Source organism: Littorina saxatilis, linkage group LG8 (genome assembly GCF_037325665.1).
Source record: "Littorina saxatilis isolate snail1 linkage group LG8, US_GU_Lsax_2.0, whole genome shotgun sequence".
Taxonomy (NCBI): domain Eukaryota; kingdom Metazoa; phylum Mollusca; class Gastropoda; order Littorinimorpha; family Littorinidae; genus Littorina; species Littorina saxatilis.
The window spans coordinates 9,165,057-9,182,556 of record NC_090252.1 but is presented as its reverse complement, the minus strand read 5'-3'; the positions used below and the strand labels follow the sequence as shown (position 1 = coordinate 9,182,556).

Below are 17,500 nucleotides of genomic sequence, written 5' to 3'. Positions count from 1 at the left end.
GACAAACAGGAGTGAATTTGGGCTGATTCAATACAAGCCCTGTACAAAATGTGCTGTGTGAAAGCAAACGTTGGCATGAGCATACTACAAGGCTACAGCAGGCAAGCTGCATCACAAACACCTCTCCAAATCTGATAGGTGTGCTGTACACTGACGTATAAGAAATGTACAGCTACTATAAATAGCCCATACTCAACACTGGCAGACAACTCCGTCAGTGCAAAAGCAGACCTGTTTACCCCCAACACTTGTCAAGAGTAATGGTCAAGTAAAAATATAGTACAGTGGAGTCCAGCTATAACGAACCTGGGTATAACGAAATCCCGCTTTTAACGAACTGCCATTAATTTCCCGGCAGACAGCCTTCTATTTCTTACTTGTTATTTTCCGGCTACAACGAACCTTTTGAACTCATTTGCATAACGAACCCCTCTTATAACAAACACGTTTTCATCGCCCCAGAGCCGTTTTGTCTCTAAAAGTCACAAGGCTACAACGAACTGATGTCAATAATTCTCTCCAAAGACAAAAATACACAAACACAAGTAAAAGTATACCGGTAACAAACGGTCGAAGAATGAAAATAAGCCGCACATCAAAGGAAGAATACAGAGTGGAAATATGTGTGCTCTGTGTGTGCCGCGAGATCAAAGGCAGGTCCATTGTGATGCCTTGTTTATAGACACTGACCTTCTTCCCAGGGGTCAATGACCCAGTTTTAGCTATGAGAGGTGGTTCCCCTGTCATATCTGAGAGAGGAAACACTTCCTGCACCGGGGTCAGTGACCGAGTTTAACCTATGGGGCGGTCTCTTTGATGTCTTGAGAGGAAACGTGGCCAGGGTAGTACCTAGTAGCTGAAACATGCATTATCACAAGTTGTTTGACTGGTACTCAGGCGGTCTCTTTGAATTTTTTCGTATTTTGATACACTCGAGGAGGAAAAAAGTCGCGCCTTATGACCCGGAAAATACGGTACATGCTTTTACACGACTTTTTAAATTTTACTTCTAAAATTACAGTAAAGTGAACATTTGAACTATGCCTCTCTATGGATTATATTATGAAGCTGTTGAAAACATGCAGAGATTGTACTCTCCAAGGAAAGATCGATGGGACGATCATTTGAAGGTGAGTGGGAAAACTTGTCTTGAGGCCATTTAGGGTTGAAAACTCTACAGCGAATTACTGATATAACGAACTAAAATGTATCTGCCTTGAGATTCGTTGTACCTGGACTCCACTGTAATCTGACTGTAATCTGATGACGAAAATAGTAACCCAGTGGTTACAAACGCCAATATTAGCAACACAAACCTAATTTGAAGCACAGGATAAGAGCGTCCTAACATGCAAAAAGTCAACAGTCTGGCTGTTAACCTGTGCACAATGGGAATCTTTTGTTTGAATTTTTGACAGGGTGACGCAGTTATCCCCCTTTCACAGCAGCTCCTCTGCACTGACGGAGTTGTCTGCCAGCAGAATGGGAATCTTTTGATTGAATTTGTGACAGGGTGACGCAGTTATCCCCCTTTCACAGCAGCTCCTCTGCACTGACGGAGTTGTCTGTCAGTAGAATGGGAATCTTTTGTTTGAATTTGTGACAGGGTGACGCAGTTATCCCCCTTTTACAGCAGCTCCTCTGCAGACCTGTTTACCCTTACTATTTTGGAGTAATTTATTACTATTTTTAGGGTTTTTTTGGGGGGAAAATACTCCATTTGAGTCCAGACTATGATTTTCAAATGTGCTTCAAATTAGGTTTGTGTTGCTAATGTTGGCGTTTGTAACCACTGGGTTACTACTTTGGTCATCAGATTACTATTATTTTACTTGACCATTACTTTCAACATTCTAAAAAAAAAACATTCCAAACTGTGGCACACTGAACAGATATTTGGGTGGGCTGGGGTGGGCTGGGGGGGGGGGGGGGGGGGGGGGGATGACTTTGGGAAGTGGAATAAGTGCTTTGGATTTACAGTGGTCGAACTTATCTACTTCTACCGTTATTGTATGTGGTGTATGTGTACAAATTAGCTCCTTCAGAGTTGTTAGTTTTTCACTGATGCAAGTAATGTTTTTGTCCATCTCACTGCATAATTATGCTTTCTGGTTTCTGGTCTCATCAACTGCTAAAACAGCTAAACAAACAATCACACTGGAACACTCCACTTTTAGATCTTTCGCAACATAAACAATTACAACATCGTTTACAAAATACTCCGCTTCATGAAAACGTCATATGTGACCCTCCACCACGAAATGAGTCGCATGTCACCTCGCGCGGTTCTGCGCTAGGCTTAATATAAGTCCGGGGAGTGTCTGGTAACAGTGTGAGGGTCACCTTAGTCACAGACTTATAACTCAAACAGTGTTCGCTCTTTTCTAAAACGGTTTTCACCACTGGATAGAGCATAAAAAACTCTTTATGAAAATGTAAAAATATGAAAATCATGCAAAGGTGACATGCGACTCATACCGTCGTGGAGGGTCACATATGAACTCCTCATATAAACGCCTTACGTAATCAAACTGAAACAGCTGTTCTGCTTCTAGCACACACACAATCCAGTTTACTCATCAAAAATCTCACTATAAACACTGTTTCATAATCACATGTCACCAACCAGTGAAAGTAAACCTGGCTGACTAATCTTTTACTAATAATTCACTATTTCTTTTGTCATTGCCCACTAACTATTCTTGTAAGTTGACATTATGAGTAAACCTAACAATTCTATCAATATTTAACAGGTTCCTAAATTCCTGATCACATGCAGCATAACATTTCTCAGAGTAAGACAGTCTGGTTTGCAACCCAAACCCCTCACCTTTACCGCTATTTTACCATGTCTTCTACTTTCAACTTTAAAATGAACAGACGTAATGGTAAACAAAGGAAGAGTCTTTCCCTTTCCACACATTCTCCACACTGCCACAAAGGACAACGGTGGAAAGAAGAGCGAGAGAAAAATTGATGAAGAAAAAAACTGATTCTGAGACAATTCCGCTTGAAACGTCAACTCTCACCACTGCCGCTTCATCGACACGTCCACAAAATATCTAGGAAGGGCAAAAATGGAAAAGAAGGATGGAAATGACAAAAAAAGAAGAAAAAAAACACCACACCAGTGACCGTTTCACTGCTAAAGGTGTGGCATCATTGGTTCTGTTTGACAAACGTCCGTAAAATGTCCTCGGCCATTTTGAGGTTGTTGCGCGACACTCGCAAGGCGTCGATGACACGATCGCGGGAGTAACCTTGCCGGACGAGGGTGTTGATGCTGTCTTCGGTGGGGGGACCCTCGTCCCGTGCGTTCTCCTTGTTGATGTCGTGATTCTCCTGGAGTTGTCGCCGCGGTGGGACCGTTACACCCTCCTGACTCGCCCTGTCAACACGACAGATATCTAGCATTAGTATTAGGCACACAAAAAAATAGTCTGCTTACGGTAACCCGACCGACCCTATTTTTTTCGCGCGACCCTAGACTTTTTTTTGGCATTTGGGGAAAAAAAATTTAAAAATTTTTTTTAAAAAAATCTTTTGGTTTTTTTTGCAAAATAACGTAAAAATATGGTTTTGGGGGGGGGGAAAAAAAATTTAAAAAAAATTGAAAAAAAATCCCAACCTACCGACCCTATTTTTTGGGCCTATGTTACCGTAAACAGACCTTTTTTTTTGGGGGGCCTTATACCAAAAAGTGATGCAAAGCATGAACCCTTTGGACGCAGAATATACACACACAAAACAAGAAAGGCTAGTTTATAGAAAATGTGATTGTAAGCAATACAAAACATTCACCAAGGCCGCGCTCTACAGTGGAACTTTCTTTCTTTACTTTATGTGGTGTTTAACGTCGTTTTCAACCATGAGGGTTATATCGCGACGGACAGTGGAACTCCCCTATTTAAGACCCCTACCCCCTTTCAAGACCTTGATTTTTACATTTAGTCAAGTTTTGGCTAAATGTTTTAACATAGAGGGGGGAATCGAGAAGAGGGTCGTGGTGTATGTGTGTGTGTCTGTCTGTGTGTGTGTGTGTGTGTGTGTGTGTGTCTGTGTGTGTGTGTGTGTGTGTCTGTGTGTGTGTGTGTAGAGCGATTCAGAGTAAACTACTGGATCGATCTTTATGAAATTTTACATGAGAGTTCCAAGGTATGATATCCCCAAACGTTTTTTTTCATTTTTTCGATAAAAGTCTTTGATGACGCCATATCCGTCTTTTTGTAAAAGTTGAGGCGGCACTGTCACACCCTCATTTTTCAATCAAATTGATTGAAATTTTGGCCAAGCAATCTTCGACGAAGGCCGGACTTCGGTATTGCATTTCAGCTTGGTGGCTTAAAAATTAATTAATGATTTTGGTCATTAAAAATCTGAAAATTGTAATAAAATATTTTTTTAAATAAAACGATCCAAATTTACGTTCATCTTATTCTACATCATTTCCTGATTCCAAAAACATATAAATATGTTATAGTTAACAATCTCTGAAAATTAAAAATATAAAAATTATGATCAAAATTAAATTTCCGAAATCGAGTTAAAAACAATGTCATCTTATTCCTTGTCGGTTCCTAATTCCAAAAATATATAGATATGATATGTTTGGATTAAAAACACGCTCAGAAAGTTAAAACGAAGAGAGGCACAGAAAAGCGTGCTATGCAGCACAGTGAAACCACTACCACGCTAAACAGGCTCGTCAGTTTCACTCCGTTTCGCACAAGCGGCGGACTACGGTCATTGTGAAAAAATGCAGTGCGTTCAGTTTCATTCTGTGAGTTCCACAGCTTGACTAAATGTAGTAATTTTGCCTTACGCGACTTGTTCAGATTTGTGTTTCACCTCTGTGTAAATGTACCTGAATTTTAAGACTCCCTCCTTTTTAAGACCTGATTTTCTCATATTGTTTGTAGGTCTTAAATTGAGGGTTCCACTGTATTGATCTTTAAAGTAGACTTACACAAATCCCTGCAGACAAATAATAATAAAAGGATGAATAGTTTACTTTCATATACGAAGGAGCGTATCCAACATCTGAAGCTAACTGTTCACCCTCCATTATCAACAACAACAACAACAACAACAACAACAACAACAACAACAACAACAACAACAACAACAACAACAACAACAACAACAACAACAACAACAACAACAATGCTGTTCAAATGATCATCCAATCAAACAGCTCACAGAGAAACCTGGTTAACATATCTTGAATACAAAATGGTGTACTGTTACATGGTCTAAGATATCATTGGGTAAAGCAGGAAAACAATTCACAAAGATACACTCTATAGTAATCTGAAAGAGTGATGGAAATTCAAAGCCTTTATTTACCCAAGGATTAGTAGCATTAGGTCCATACGGTACTGTCTTACAGCTAGTCCTTACTAATCGTCTCAACAGAGAGAAAGAAATTGAGAGAAGCAAGAAGAGAGATAATAGACGTTTTCTAGAAATAACTCTAGGATTTTCGGCAGTCTGGAGGAGTAGGAGCCCCTGTACCGCAGACAGGTTTTCACGACATTCAGAGCATGTTCCACGCTTCTGATCGGCTCTATCCTGCGATCGGGATATGCAACTGACTGTGATGTGTATGCTATGCAGTGTGCCCAAGGTATGATACCATTTTCTTTCGAAAATAAATATAATCATCGGAGCCACGGATGGCTTGCTGATCACTTGGAAGGGTTCGCTAAGCATGAGTTTTCCTTTTCCTCCAGACCGCTGATAATGCTGACAGAGTTATTTTCAAAAATCGTATAATTACCAGAGCAAAATTTCCAAATTCAAGAAAACAAAACAAAATGAGTTTGTGCTTGTAGTCAATCTTTTCATATTTAGCTTACTTAACTTACTTAGCTTACTTAGCTTACTTAGCTTACTTAACTCATCAGCCCTGTGTTTTATAGAAGAGCAATTCATGACCTTTTTAATTTTGAAAATGAAAGTTTATTCTGAACAGCATTTGTCATTTTCAGTGTATGAAAAAAACAATAAATGTTAGAGACTCACCTTAATGAACTTGAAAAGCTTGTTTGAAAATCTATGTTTTACATCGCTTCATGGTTATGTGTACATGTATGACTGAACAAAACACAAAACCTCCTGAATACAACAAATATTTACTGTCCTAAACTGTTTTGAAAACAGGTTCTATTTCAACGAATTGTGTAATCAAATAAAACTAATTAATTTTTTTAATTCTTTTTTGGTAAATGCCAATAATTAAAAGAAAAGAACTAAAGCCGAAGAGTTGTGTGGCATTACGAACAGAAGGACTACATATAAGTTAAATACCAAGACATACATCAATACATTGTGCAGAAGCAAGAGCAACATAACCCACAACAACCCCCATAACCCAGTTAGCATCCCTCTCACTCACGTTGGAGTCGCGTCCCCTGCCGCTGGATGTTTGGACCGAGGAGGCGGGGGGCAGGCGTAATCGCTCGGCACTCGATGGAGCTGCGGCCGCGCATTGCCTGTGAGGGAAAAAATAGTTCCTGGAGACCAAGACACAGGCCAAGCGCGTATGATTACACAGGGGGTGGTTAGGCATTCAGCAAGCAAAAGCAGATTAAGTCAAAACACAAAAGAATCTGCAAGGATTTGAACCATGCTAGAAGCAAAGCTTAATTCTAGAAAAGCGTTGAAGCCGCAGAAACTGAGAAAAGTGACTTTTTTCTCTATTCAAACCTTTTCGGGCCAAAAGTTCTTTCCTCAGACGCTAAGGAAACATTTTTGGTGTGTGAAAGCGTTAAAGATGCAAAAAATGAGAAAAGTGAGACTTTTTCTCTATTCAAAACTTTTCGGGCCATAAGCTCTTTCTTCACACGCTGAGGAAACATTTTAGGTTTGTACTATAGTACAGAACTACGTGATAAATCTGCCTGCCTAATTTGCATGATATTTAGGCCTTCTGTCAAAAGGTATTTGAGAAAGGGTGAGAGCAATGTTTGCATGACAATCGCCACAATGGTTTCAAAATCTTCTCTGGCTAAGCGATACAGCACAGGCGGCTTACATACCCCGGCTCAGCCTTTAACTCATTACACAAGTTAATATAATATTTATATATATACACTTTTTCTCTGCTTGATACAGAGAGAAAACCTTGTAAAATTTGCAAAAGAACTTCACTCTGAAGTGAGACTTCACAAAGCAAGCATGTATTCAATAAAAGCGACCATAACTGAAGTCACCCCTTGCAGATTCTTTGTAAAGCAGTAATATGTGTTATACACATCATATTAAGTAATGAAATACAGCAAAAGCTCAGGTTAAAAACAAATAAACAAACCAAAGATTTGTATGTTATGATTGACTCTTTAGTTATCATGGAACACAAAAGGAAACTCAGCTAGAGCTATCTCATAATATGAAGGGCTATACATGTATATACAGAGTAAAACCAATAAATTGGTTTAATCAGTGGTTTAATCAATTGCTCATTGGTATAATACAAAATACACATATTCAAAATCAATAACAAGGTAAAATCTAAATGTATACCTCAACAGTTCTGCATAAAACTTGCCTATAGTTCCACAACAAAATGTTTTGGGAACTTAATGCAAAACTGAAATCCCAAATCACTGAGGCTAACTTAAAAACTGAGCATTTTAAAAGACTAACACAAGGCAAAATCCCTTTCTGTGTGCGTGTGTGGGTGCATACATGTGTCTGACTGTCTCACTGCACTTTTGTGCGCACAAACAACTACATGTAACTACGTTTTCCAATAAGAACGAGGGAAGAAACTCAAAGAAAATAAATACAAACTAATAATCTACAGGCTTTCAACCTTAGCTTGAAAGAAAGCTGTTGTTGTCAAATTCTATACTACTACAACAGAATAACTTTGGTAATCATACACGAAGTAAAATTTGAATCTTGTGAAATGGTTTTCTTACTATTTACTGAGAATGAGCAAATTACATGCACATGAGTAATATAAAACAAGTCGCGTAAGGCAAAAATACAACATTTAGTCAAGCTGTCGAACTCACAGAATGAAACTGAACGCACTGCAATTTTTCAGCAAGACCGTATACTCGTAGCATCGTCAGTCCACCGCTCGTGGCAAAGGCAGTGACATTGACAAGAAGAGCGGGGTAGTAGTTGCGCTGAGAAGGATAGCACGCTTTTCTGTACCTCTCTTCGTTTTAACTTTCTGAGCGTGTTTTTAATCCAAACATATCATATCTATATGTTTTTGGAATCAGGAACCGACAAGGAATAAGATGAAAGTGTTTTTAAATTGATTTCGAAAAATTAATTTTGATCATAATTTTTATATTTTTAATTTTCAGAGCTTGTTTTTAATCCAAATATAACATATTTATATGTATTTGGAATCAGAAAATGATGAAGAATAAGATGAACGTAAATTTGGATCGTTTTATAAAAAAAAAATTTCAAATTTTTAATGACCAAATTTTTAAGCCACCAAGCTAAAATGCAATACCGAAGTCCGGCCTTCGTCGAAGATTGCTTGGCCAAAATTTCAATCAAATTATTGAAAAATGAGGGTGTGACAGTGCCGCCTCAACTTTTACAAAAAGCCGGATATGACGTCATCAAAGGTATTTATCGAAAAAAAGAAAAAAACGTCCGGGGTCATTCCCAGGAACTCTCATGTCAAATTTCATAAAGATCGGTCCAGTAGTTTGGTCTGAATCGCTCTACACACACACACGCACAGCCACACACACACACACACACACACACACACACACACACACGCACAGACAGCCAGACACACAGACACACACACATACACCACGACCCTCGTCTCGATTCCCCCTCTATGTTAAAACATTCAGTCAAAACTTGACTAAATGTAAAAAGCATATCATTAGATTGTTAGAAGTTCAAAGTTTAAAAAAAATAAAATAAACACACAAAAATAGTAATCCCCCTCTCACGCAGACACAAAAAAGGATAATTTGTTTAGATTGTGTTAAAACAACAGGTTGATTCTCGTTACTGTATTCTGGAGTACTATTTGATATCAAGATAAAAAGCTGCATTCAAATAAATAGCAAAGCAAAGATAAAAATCGAGGTATTTTCTTCACACACAAACCAAAATACTCAACCACTCCTTAGTGGTCCTTTCACCCAAATCCACCCACAAGTGTATCCCCAACTTTAACTAAACACTTTCCACCCTACCACAACTACTGAGACAACAGCGCAGGTGCACCGAAACACTAAAACAGGGTCAATTAGCAAAGTGCACATGCACCTAAACAAAAAGCATCCAAGTGCATTTGCACCCGAACTGCAAAGTGAACAGGTACATGTGCACCCTTAAAGTAATTCCTAAAAAAAGTCCAAGTACACATGCACCCTAAACCTGAAAAGCAAAAGGACAAGTGCACCTACCCCCTTCACTGGTAGAATTGTTAGTGGTGTGGGAGGCAGAGGGATGTTCCCGAGGGTGGGGGCTGGGCGGGGGGCGGTCGTAGTGCGATTCTGGTTGCGTATCGTCCACTGCGGGCTTGTGCTGGGTGGGAACGTCGTAACACAGTTCTGCATAACTAATACCTGCAAAGCATTGTGAAGGGCTTGCCAATATAGCACAGAAGGGAAGGGCGGGTGGTAGTCCACCACTCACAGAAGTCGTGTCCTACAACTAACTAATGCCAAACATGGACATTTCTGACCTGAAGTACAGATAGAAATTTTAATGTTAAAAAAGAAGTAAACTGACTTTGAATTTGAAACTACCCAAACTTGATGAAACCTATTTACAAAATTCAGCAATGCCTATGTAGGGGGAACCTTCAACAGCAGGGCTGCAAAAGCTTACATGAAGTTCCTATCATTTTTTGTGTGTGTGTGTGGGGGGGGGGGGGTGTGGGAGCAATTAGCCCCACTTTTCTCACTTTGACAATTGATTTAGATAACCAAACACCTGGCTCTCTACCAAAGGGTCAAATGCCCATGAGGGATTCAAGTTTCTATGCTTTTGATACAGAAACTTCCAAGCTCTTGCCATTTGTCAAGCCAAGTAAGTCTAGCTATCTGCAAATAAACGTGAGAAAAAAAATGTCACTGCTACTTTTATATTCAATGAATGGACACATGATAAAAGATCCATAAAAAGATTCTCCTGTGTACTAGAGTCAGTATTATTATGTACATGTAAAAAAACAAGAAATTCCTACGAGGTAGAAAAAACACCCCCGTCAAAGGGAAATAACCTTCTCAGTTGGTGGCAGTGACTGAGTGAGAATGGTTATTTCCCTTTGACCATGAAGATGTCCCTGTATAAGTCCTTGTATAATTTTAATCCACCAATAACTCCCTAACCGTGTGTTTGACTGGTCCCAATTTTTGTAAGGACCGTCTCAGGAATGTATAGAACCTGTTCACCAAGTTTGGTGACGATCGGTCCGTTCATTCTTGAGATCTATATGCGAACACAAACACACAAACACCCAAACAAACACACAAACACCCAAACAAACACATCGAGCAAAACCTATACACACCCCTATACCGGGGGTGTAAAAATGTGTTAAGCTGCAGACTGCAATTGACGAATTCCAGAAATAACAAGTTTTTGTTGGTGTTGGAAGATTTGCTTTTCCTTGAAAACATCGAGGCATTATAGGCCAATCACTAGCGAGCGAGTTGTCTCCACATGTGATCGCTCGATCTGTGCACTGAAGGACGTGATCACAACAGCAATGCCGATTGTCAGCTCAGATGTGTTTACATTCAAACAAAAGGAGCGTTATATAGAGTTGACAGTGCAGGAAGCACAAAGCAGAGTTCATCCTCACAGGGATGTCAGTCACTCGCATTATTTCACTTGCACAGATCACTGCCATGTGCAGAGACACGCCATTTACAAGTGATTGGCCTGCAATGTCACGTGTAGCTTGCCTCGGTGTTACTGCAAAAAAGCAAGGATAAACAAGGGAAAGCAACTCTCCTCCACATACAAACTTGACCGAGTTATTTCCGGACATCCTGTATTGTATGTACATGACGGGTGCTTCTTACCTTGATTGTCCTTGTCTGTTGCGTGGATGAAGGAGTTGGAGGCAGATAACTTGTCAGCCTCTGTGGGGGTGGGGGGTAGCTGCCGTCTGAAACAGAGCGTGTGTATGTTTCATCATTAAAAAAAAATGAGCAGAATCTCAGTTTCTCAAAATGATTGCAGCCAGAAACACACCAACAGTTTTTTTGTTTTTTTTCTGCCTTCTTGTTGTTGTTGTTGTTGAGGGTGAGTGGGGTTCCATTTTCTGAACTTAACCCAATGCCCCCTGACAAAAAAAATGGCAGGCAGCCTTCTTAATCCTGAGCAAAGGGAAACTACTCCGCACAACATGCACACATACAAAACAAAACAATTCATATAAAATCATAGAGTACTCACATTTATATAGAAGATGGCAGAATAACTCGAGAATACACTATAGTTTTATATGCAAGTATGTTCTGTCCACTTCCGATGTAATAAATGTTGTTTAAAAAAAAATCCAGCAAGTGTTCTTCAAAAACGTCCAACGTGTCAGCCTTCAGTCCTCATTTACACCAATATATGTTGAAAACTCCCAGAAAAATCCTCCCGAAAGTCCTGTTGTCAATTAACAACACCCAGATCGATGTCAGACTCATCCCCTTTCACCTCTTCAAGTAGAAAACCTTCGAAAGGCGTATCAGAATCGTCATCTGAGTTCCCCATGATCGAACACCATACTTCCAAACCTTCGTTCAACGCCATTTTGTCAGACAAAAAAATCTCAAACTTTGAAAATTCACAGCTAACACATTATCGCATCGATTCAAACTCTGCAAACGCTAGAATGAAGCAGCCGGAAGGAAGTGCATTAATCACATCCGGTCGCAAGGCCTTATGGGTAAGGCTCAAAGCGAAAGTGAAAGTAGGTGACCTAGTGTTTAGCGGGCCATGCCGGGCATTTTAGGGATTTCATAGGGCACTTCTGGCGGGCCACGCCGGGCGGTTCAGGGGGCATTGGGTTAATGTACATGTTCAAATAAAAGGTTGCTCAAAGTTAATTCAAAAAGTCCGCACAGATCTGTTCATTAGTTTTTCAAAGACAGGCCCTAAAACAGGCTTTTCACCAACCAAAAAATAAGTAATAATTGGTCAAATCCAAGAGAAAAAAATTGATTAAAAAGTATGAGGCAGGGGCCGCCCAAGCCCTGGTGGGGAGGGGGCAGTGGAACTAGATTTACCCGTGAGTAACAAAAATAAACCCAGTAAATTAACCTTACCTGGGCGGTTTGGGGGAGGTGCTGGGGGAGGGTGCAGGCGAGATGGTCCGAGGGGGGACGGGCGGGGGGACGTCTCGTCGGTTCATTGCTGGAGAGTCGAAAGGCGAGGCTCGTTCACGCGCCCGAGACCTGGCGGCCAGGGCTTGCAGAGTGGTGGCGCCCCCCTGTTGGACCAAACGCTTGCACTAATAGCTTGGGTCATCACAAGGTCAGCAGTAGCTTTTTCTTTTCTGTTTTTAATTATTGGCAAGATGCTGCATCAAAAGTATGTGACACTAACTTGTGCACTAACTTGTGCATCGTCCGGAAGTAATTAATTGATATTTAAGCAATAGAAGTAATTAACATATAATTGATCACAATATTACATTGAATAAAAATGTGTTTAAACTACGTAATAAATTGTTTTCCTCAAAGATACCGACTGAAAAAATTGAGGAACGAAAAAAAAAAAGGCAGATATAAAAAAAAAAGAAGACTGGGAGAAAGTTTACATTATATCACACCAACTTATATATGCACAGACTAACAGTAACTATTTCTTTCAGAACAAAAAACTAACAGCAACAACAACAAAACACAGAAATAGATGTAAATCTTTAAGAGGGGCGAGTCTTAAATCTGTGAATCTTAAAAGTGGGGTTTCCCAGTACAATGTGTCCAACAAACCTCAAATCAAGACCAAACACAAACGTACCATAATTCACACACACTGCATCCAACAAATAAACGCAGAGTATAACAAAGAAGCCAAAAGGCAGAGAGATTCACCGGTTCATCGTCGTCGTTGTCAATCAGTGGACTATGGAGTGCACGACTGTCGTTCTTGGGCTGCGTTCTTTCGTCAAACGGGTCGACCACCACCTGTTCCGTCCCCTTGATTTCACACCGACAGAACGGACAGCCCTGGCCCTCAGAGTCCTGCGTGGTGGACAAAAAGGAAAGAAAGCGAGTTCTTTTTGTATCTCCATAGGTAGAGAAAAGGTATCTATTCTGCAGATTCAAAACTCACACACTCGCACACACACACCAGTGTTGTTACAAACTCACACACTCGCACACACACACACCAGTGTTGTTCCCAGACACGGAGGACAAGACAGGTTGGACCTGTAGTCAAAATATATATCCTGACCGCAAAATATTGTTGTGTCAGAAGACATTCTACATGTTAAAGCTCTCGGACATTCGACTGGCCTGGGGTCAGAACAATGTGTCAGATTAAAGAAGTATTCAAAAGTGACCTAAGACTGAGGCCTCGGAAAAACACACACACACACACACACACACACACACGCACGCACAAACGCACAAACGCACCCCCACACACACACACACACACACAAACAAACACACACACTCACACCCACACACAAACACCAATATTTTCCCCCAAACATACCTGCCACTGTGTGAGACAAGGCGTGCAGAGGAGGTGACCGCAGGGCTCGAGGCGGATGTCCTTGTCGTTCTCGGCGCAGATCTTGCAGAGCTGGAAGGTGGATCCCATCTCACAGTACAGCTCGTACTGCTCCTGGGTCACACGGATGTGATCCTCCTCGCTGTCCTGCACCAGGAAGCCTAGGTCGGGGTTCACGTTGCGGCCGTCAGGGTACAGGAAGCTGGAAAGGGCAATGGAAGAGTCAGAAAAATGAAAGAGCAATGGGAGAGTCAGAAAAATGCATTCTCCCAGTAAGGTAATATATTGTACTACGTTGCAAGCCCCTGGAGCAATTTTTTGATTAGTGCTTTTGTGAACAAGAAACAATTAACAAATGGCTCTATCCCATCTCCCCCCTTTCCCTGTCGCGATATAACCTTCGTGGTTGAAAACGACGTTAAACACCAAATAAAGAAAGAAAGAAAGAAACAGAATCCGTTAGTCGCCTCTTACGACATGCTGGGGAGCATCAGGTAAATTCTTCCCCCTAACCCGCGGGGAGTCTTCTGATATTCCTATGCACTCATGCACTTCTTCAACTCTTTCTTCCCACCCAGGAATTTCTGCTTAGCACTGCGGGGAGTGTTGTACTTTTCAGGTGATTAGTTGCGCAAGACTTTTAAAGTGGCTCAAACAGATTGCAGATTGGTCCATCCACTCTACCAACATAAACAATACTGACTTTTCTATACACTTGATACTATTCCACAACCCCTGTCTTGAAGGGAGACAATTGAGGAACAGAACAAAGAGAGAGAATGATCAAGGACGAGACAATTAAAGACCAAGACGCTCCACAAGACTCACAATCCCTCTCTCTGTCCGTCCAGCAGAGCTTGACACAGCGACTTGTTCTGAGGAATGGTCTGCAGGATCTGTCCATCACCCGTCACATAGCCGATCGCCCACTGGCCCAGCCGCGTGCAGCTCAGCCGAAACACATAGCTGGCAAAGAGAGAAAACAAAAAAGTTTGTAAAGAATTTAAATGAAGTTCACTGTTAGAGGGGGACAAACAAAAGGGCTGAGAGAGAGAGAGAGAGAGAGAGAGAGAGAGAGAGAGAGAGAGAGAGAGACAGAGAGAGAGAGAGACAGACAGACAGACAAAAAAAACTTCCAGGAGATTCAACCAAACCTACCACTGTAGAAAAGGTAAAGGTATTTACACTGAAATACTGGTTCAGACGAAGTCGTACACACGCACACTCGCAATCTTACACACGCACGCACACAACACACCCCTTTATCTCACACACACACACACACACACACACACACACACACACACACACACACACACACACACACACACACACACACACACACACACACACACACGCACGTGTGTGCACACACACCTATTCCTCTCCGAACGCAATAGAAAGTTATACACAAGAGTTGACAAACCTTCCTGGCTTGGTGATGTATTTCTTAAGACGTTCTTTGACTTCATCGTACGTGAGGAAAGCAGCGTAGCCAGGGTGGGTCACCGCCAGGACGTTCCAATTCCGCAACAAGTTGCACCATGGCTGGAATAATCTGAAAGAGCAAGAGAGTGCATCTTATTTAATTATCCATAATCAACAAAATAAAAACAACCATACCACAGAACTTTTATTTTTTTTAATTTTCTTTATTGTATTTGCCAAGCACATCATTGTGGGGCTTTTAATCAATAACATGCATCCGTCTACAATGTATCATCATTCATCCTTCACCACAGAACTTAACAAAAGATGCAACGCTTGCATCAAAGCCACGGACAATCCAGAACAGGAAGGCCTGAGTCATAGGAACCTTTGACACTTGTATTGGGACTTAAATCACATGTTCTTGGGTCTTGGGTGTGTGTTTATATAGTGATGCAACCTAATCTGTGCATTATGTGCAAAAGTTTACTGATTTCAAAAATACAAAACGACCTGATAATGCTGGCAGTGATTCTTACCTCAGTCTGAATTCATTCTTGTGGCATCGTCACTCACTAGCTTAGTTGCGTACGGGTTACTTACACTTTTAGCATGTATTTCTGATTTATACCATGGATTCTATGTGGAAGCTTGTCTGTGTTCCAGTGTGTAAGCCTTAAACTTGTTTTCACAGCAACAGTGAGACAAATGCCTCACCAGTCACTCTGGGCAATAAATAGTCTGTATTTTGCAAGTTAATGCTGGGGCAGTGGTGGACCAGTCCTGGTTAGAACTTGTGCAGTCGATTAAACTCTTTTATATCCATTGATTTCAGACCCATACCCCCCCCCCCCCCCCCATTTTAAGACCCTGCTCTCTCAGATTTTTGGTTCATGACCATACATTTACCTTCCTTTTAAGACTGCCTCTGTCAAGACCTGATTTTCTGATTGATTGTGGTCATTAAAGGGGCACTACCACTGTAGAGAAGACCCCCATGTTCCAGTGGGAACAAAATGAACTACGTCAAGTAGATCAAGTCGCACATTATGCTGATGCTGTTTCTTGTTCATTCACTGAACCACTCCAACATTGTACAGTGGGACCCCCCCCCCCCCCCCCCCCCTTGTAAGACCCCCCAATTTAAGAGTCCCTCCTTTTTAAGACCTAGTTTTCTCAGGCTTTCTGTTCTTAACCTCGGTAAAATTACCCCCATTTTAAGACTCCCTCCTTTTTCACATGTTCTTGGGTGTGTGTTTATTTAGTGATGCAACCTAATCTGTGCATAATGCGCATTTTCTCATAGGTTTTTAGGTCTTAAAAGGGGGAATCCACTGTGTATGCAAAGCACCCTTTCTTCAGTGTGATCAAAAAACATGATATTCAACCTAGTTTACATTTCACTGAAGCGGCACAAAGAATGGCACTGTTGTTGTCAGGTGTGCAGCTTGTAAACATTATCTGAGTGTCGCTCCTCTACTGAGCCTGGGCAGGTGACCACAAAGCATAGTTTCTGTGCAGTTTTATCAAGCTTATTCAGGATTAGTATGAATAGCAATAAAAAGTTGTCATATAATAGCACTAGAGTATCACTATCAGCAGCATTCTGTATCCTCTGTGTGTGTGTGTGTGTGTGTGTGTGTGTGTGTGTGTGTGTGTGTGTGTGTGTGTGCGTGCGTGCGTGCGTGTGTGCGTGCGTGCGTGCATGTGTGTTGTGTTGTATTGTGTTGTGTGTCATGCGTGCCTGCATATGTTCGATGTGAGTGTGTGTGTATTTGTGTGCGCATGTGTGCATGTGCTTATCTCGGCCTACAGTGTAACTGTAAGCACATGTCTTTGTGAAGGCGTCTGCATTTAACGGGTGTGTCATAAACTTCAAGACGTGATGAAAGAGCTCTTCTGTTTCAATTCTACAATGATGGCCATCAAACTGATGTCAAGTTTTCCTGCCAGCTGAGGAAGAAATTGGATTTCACAGCGTGAAACACTCACACACACACACACCCACACACACATGTACAAACACACAGACACACACTCACACAAACATACACACACACAAACATACACACACACACACCCACACTCACCACACACACACCACACTCTTTTCCTGAGAGAGAGAGACGAGAGAGAAACAGAGAGACAAGAGACGAGAGAGAGACGAGAGAGAGACGAGAGAGAAACAGAGAGACGAGAGAGAAACAGAGAGAGAGAGAGAGATCGAGAGACTGAGAGAGAGGAGTCACACTAATTGATGGAATGCTTGTAACATTATCAGTTTAGAATTTGAAATAAGCACCCTAAAAATGTAAGGTAAAAAGAAAAACACCACATTTTTCTTTTCCTCTGTGCAGAATAGGTATTTTGTGTTGAAATAAGT

The 17,500-nt window shown here is 41.1% G+C and overlaps 1 protein-coding gene across 2 annotated transcripts in view; it reads right to left on the bottom strand.

Moving 5' to 3' along the window:
* Nucleotides 1-1,937: 1,937 nt before the first annotated feature.
* LOC138972717 (E3 ubiquitin-protein ligase CBL-B-like) overlaps nt 1,938-17,500 on the bottom strand; it is a 33,471-nt gene continuing 17,908 nt past the window's right edge. Inside the window, exons 3-11 of one of the 2 annotated variants that reach the window (XM_070345372.1) lie at nt 15,116-15,247; nt 14,518-14,655; nt 13,672-13,891; nt 13,041-13,190; nt 12,270-12,433; nt 11,031-11,116; nt 9,402-9,563; nt 6,398-6,494; nt 1,938-3,388 (exon numbers count right to left, since the gene is read on the bottom strand). In XM_070345372.1, coding sequence (XP_070201473.1) covers nt 3,160-3,388; nt 6,398-6,494; nt 9,402-9,563; nt 11,031-11,116; nt 12,270-12,433; nt 13,041-13,190; nt 13,672-13,891; nt 14,518-14,655; nt 15,116-15,247 — 1,378 coding nt within the window. In that variant the 3' untranslated portion in view covers nt 1,938-3,159. The remainder of the gene's footprint in view (nt 3,389-6,397; nt 6,495-9,401; nt 9,564-11,030; nt 11,117-12,269; nt 12,434-13,040; nt 13,191-13,671; nt 13,892-14,517; nt 14,656-15,115; nt 15,248-17,500) is intronic. The other variant, XM_070345373.1, reaches the window with a different exon arrangement.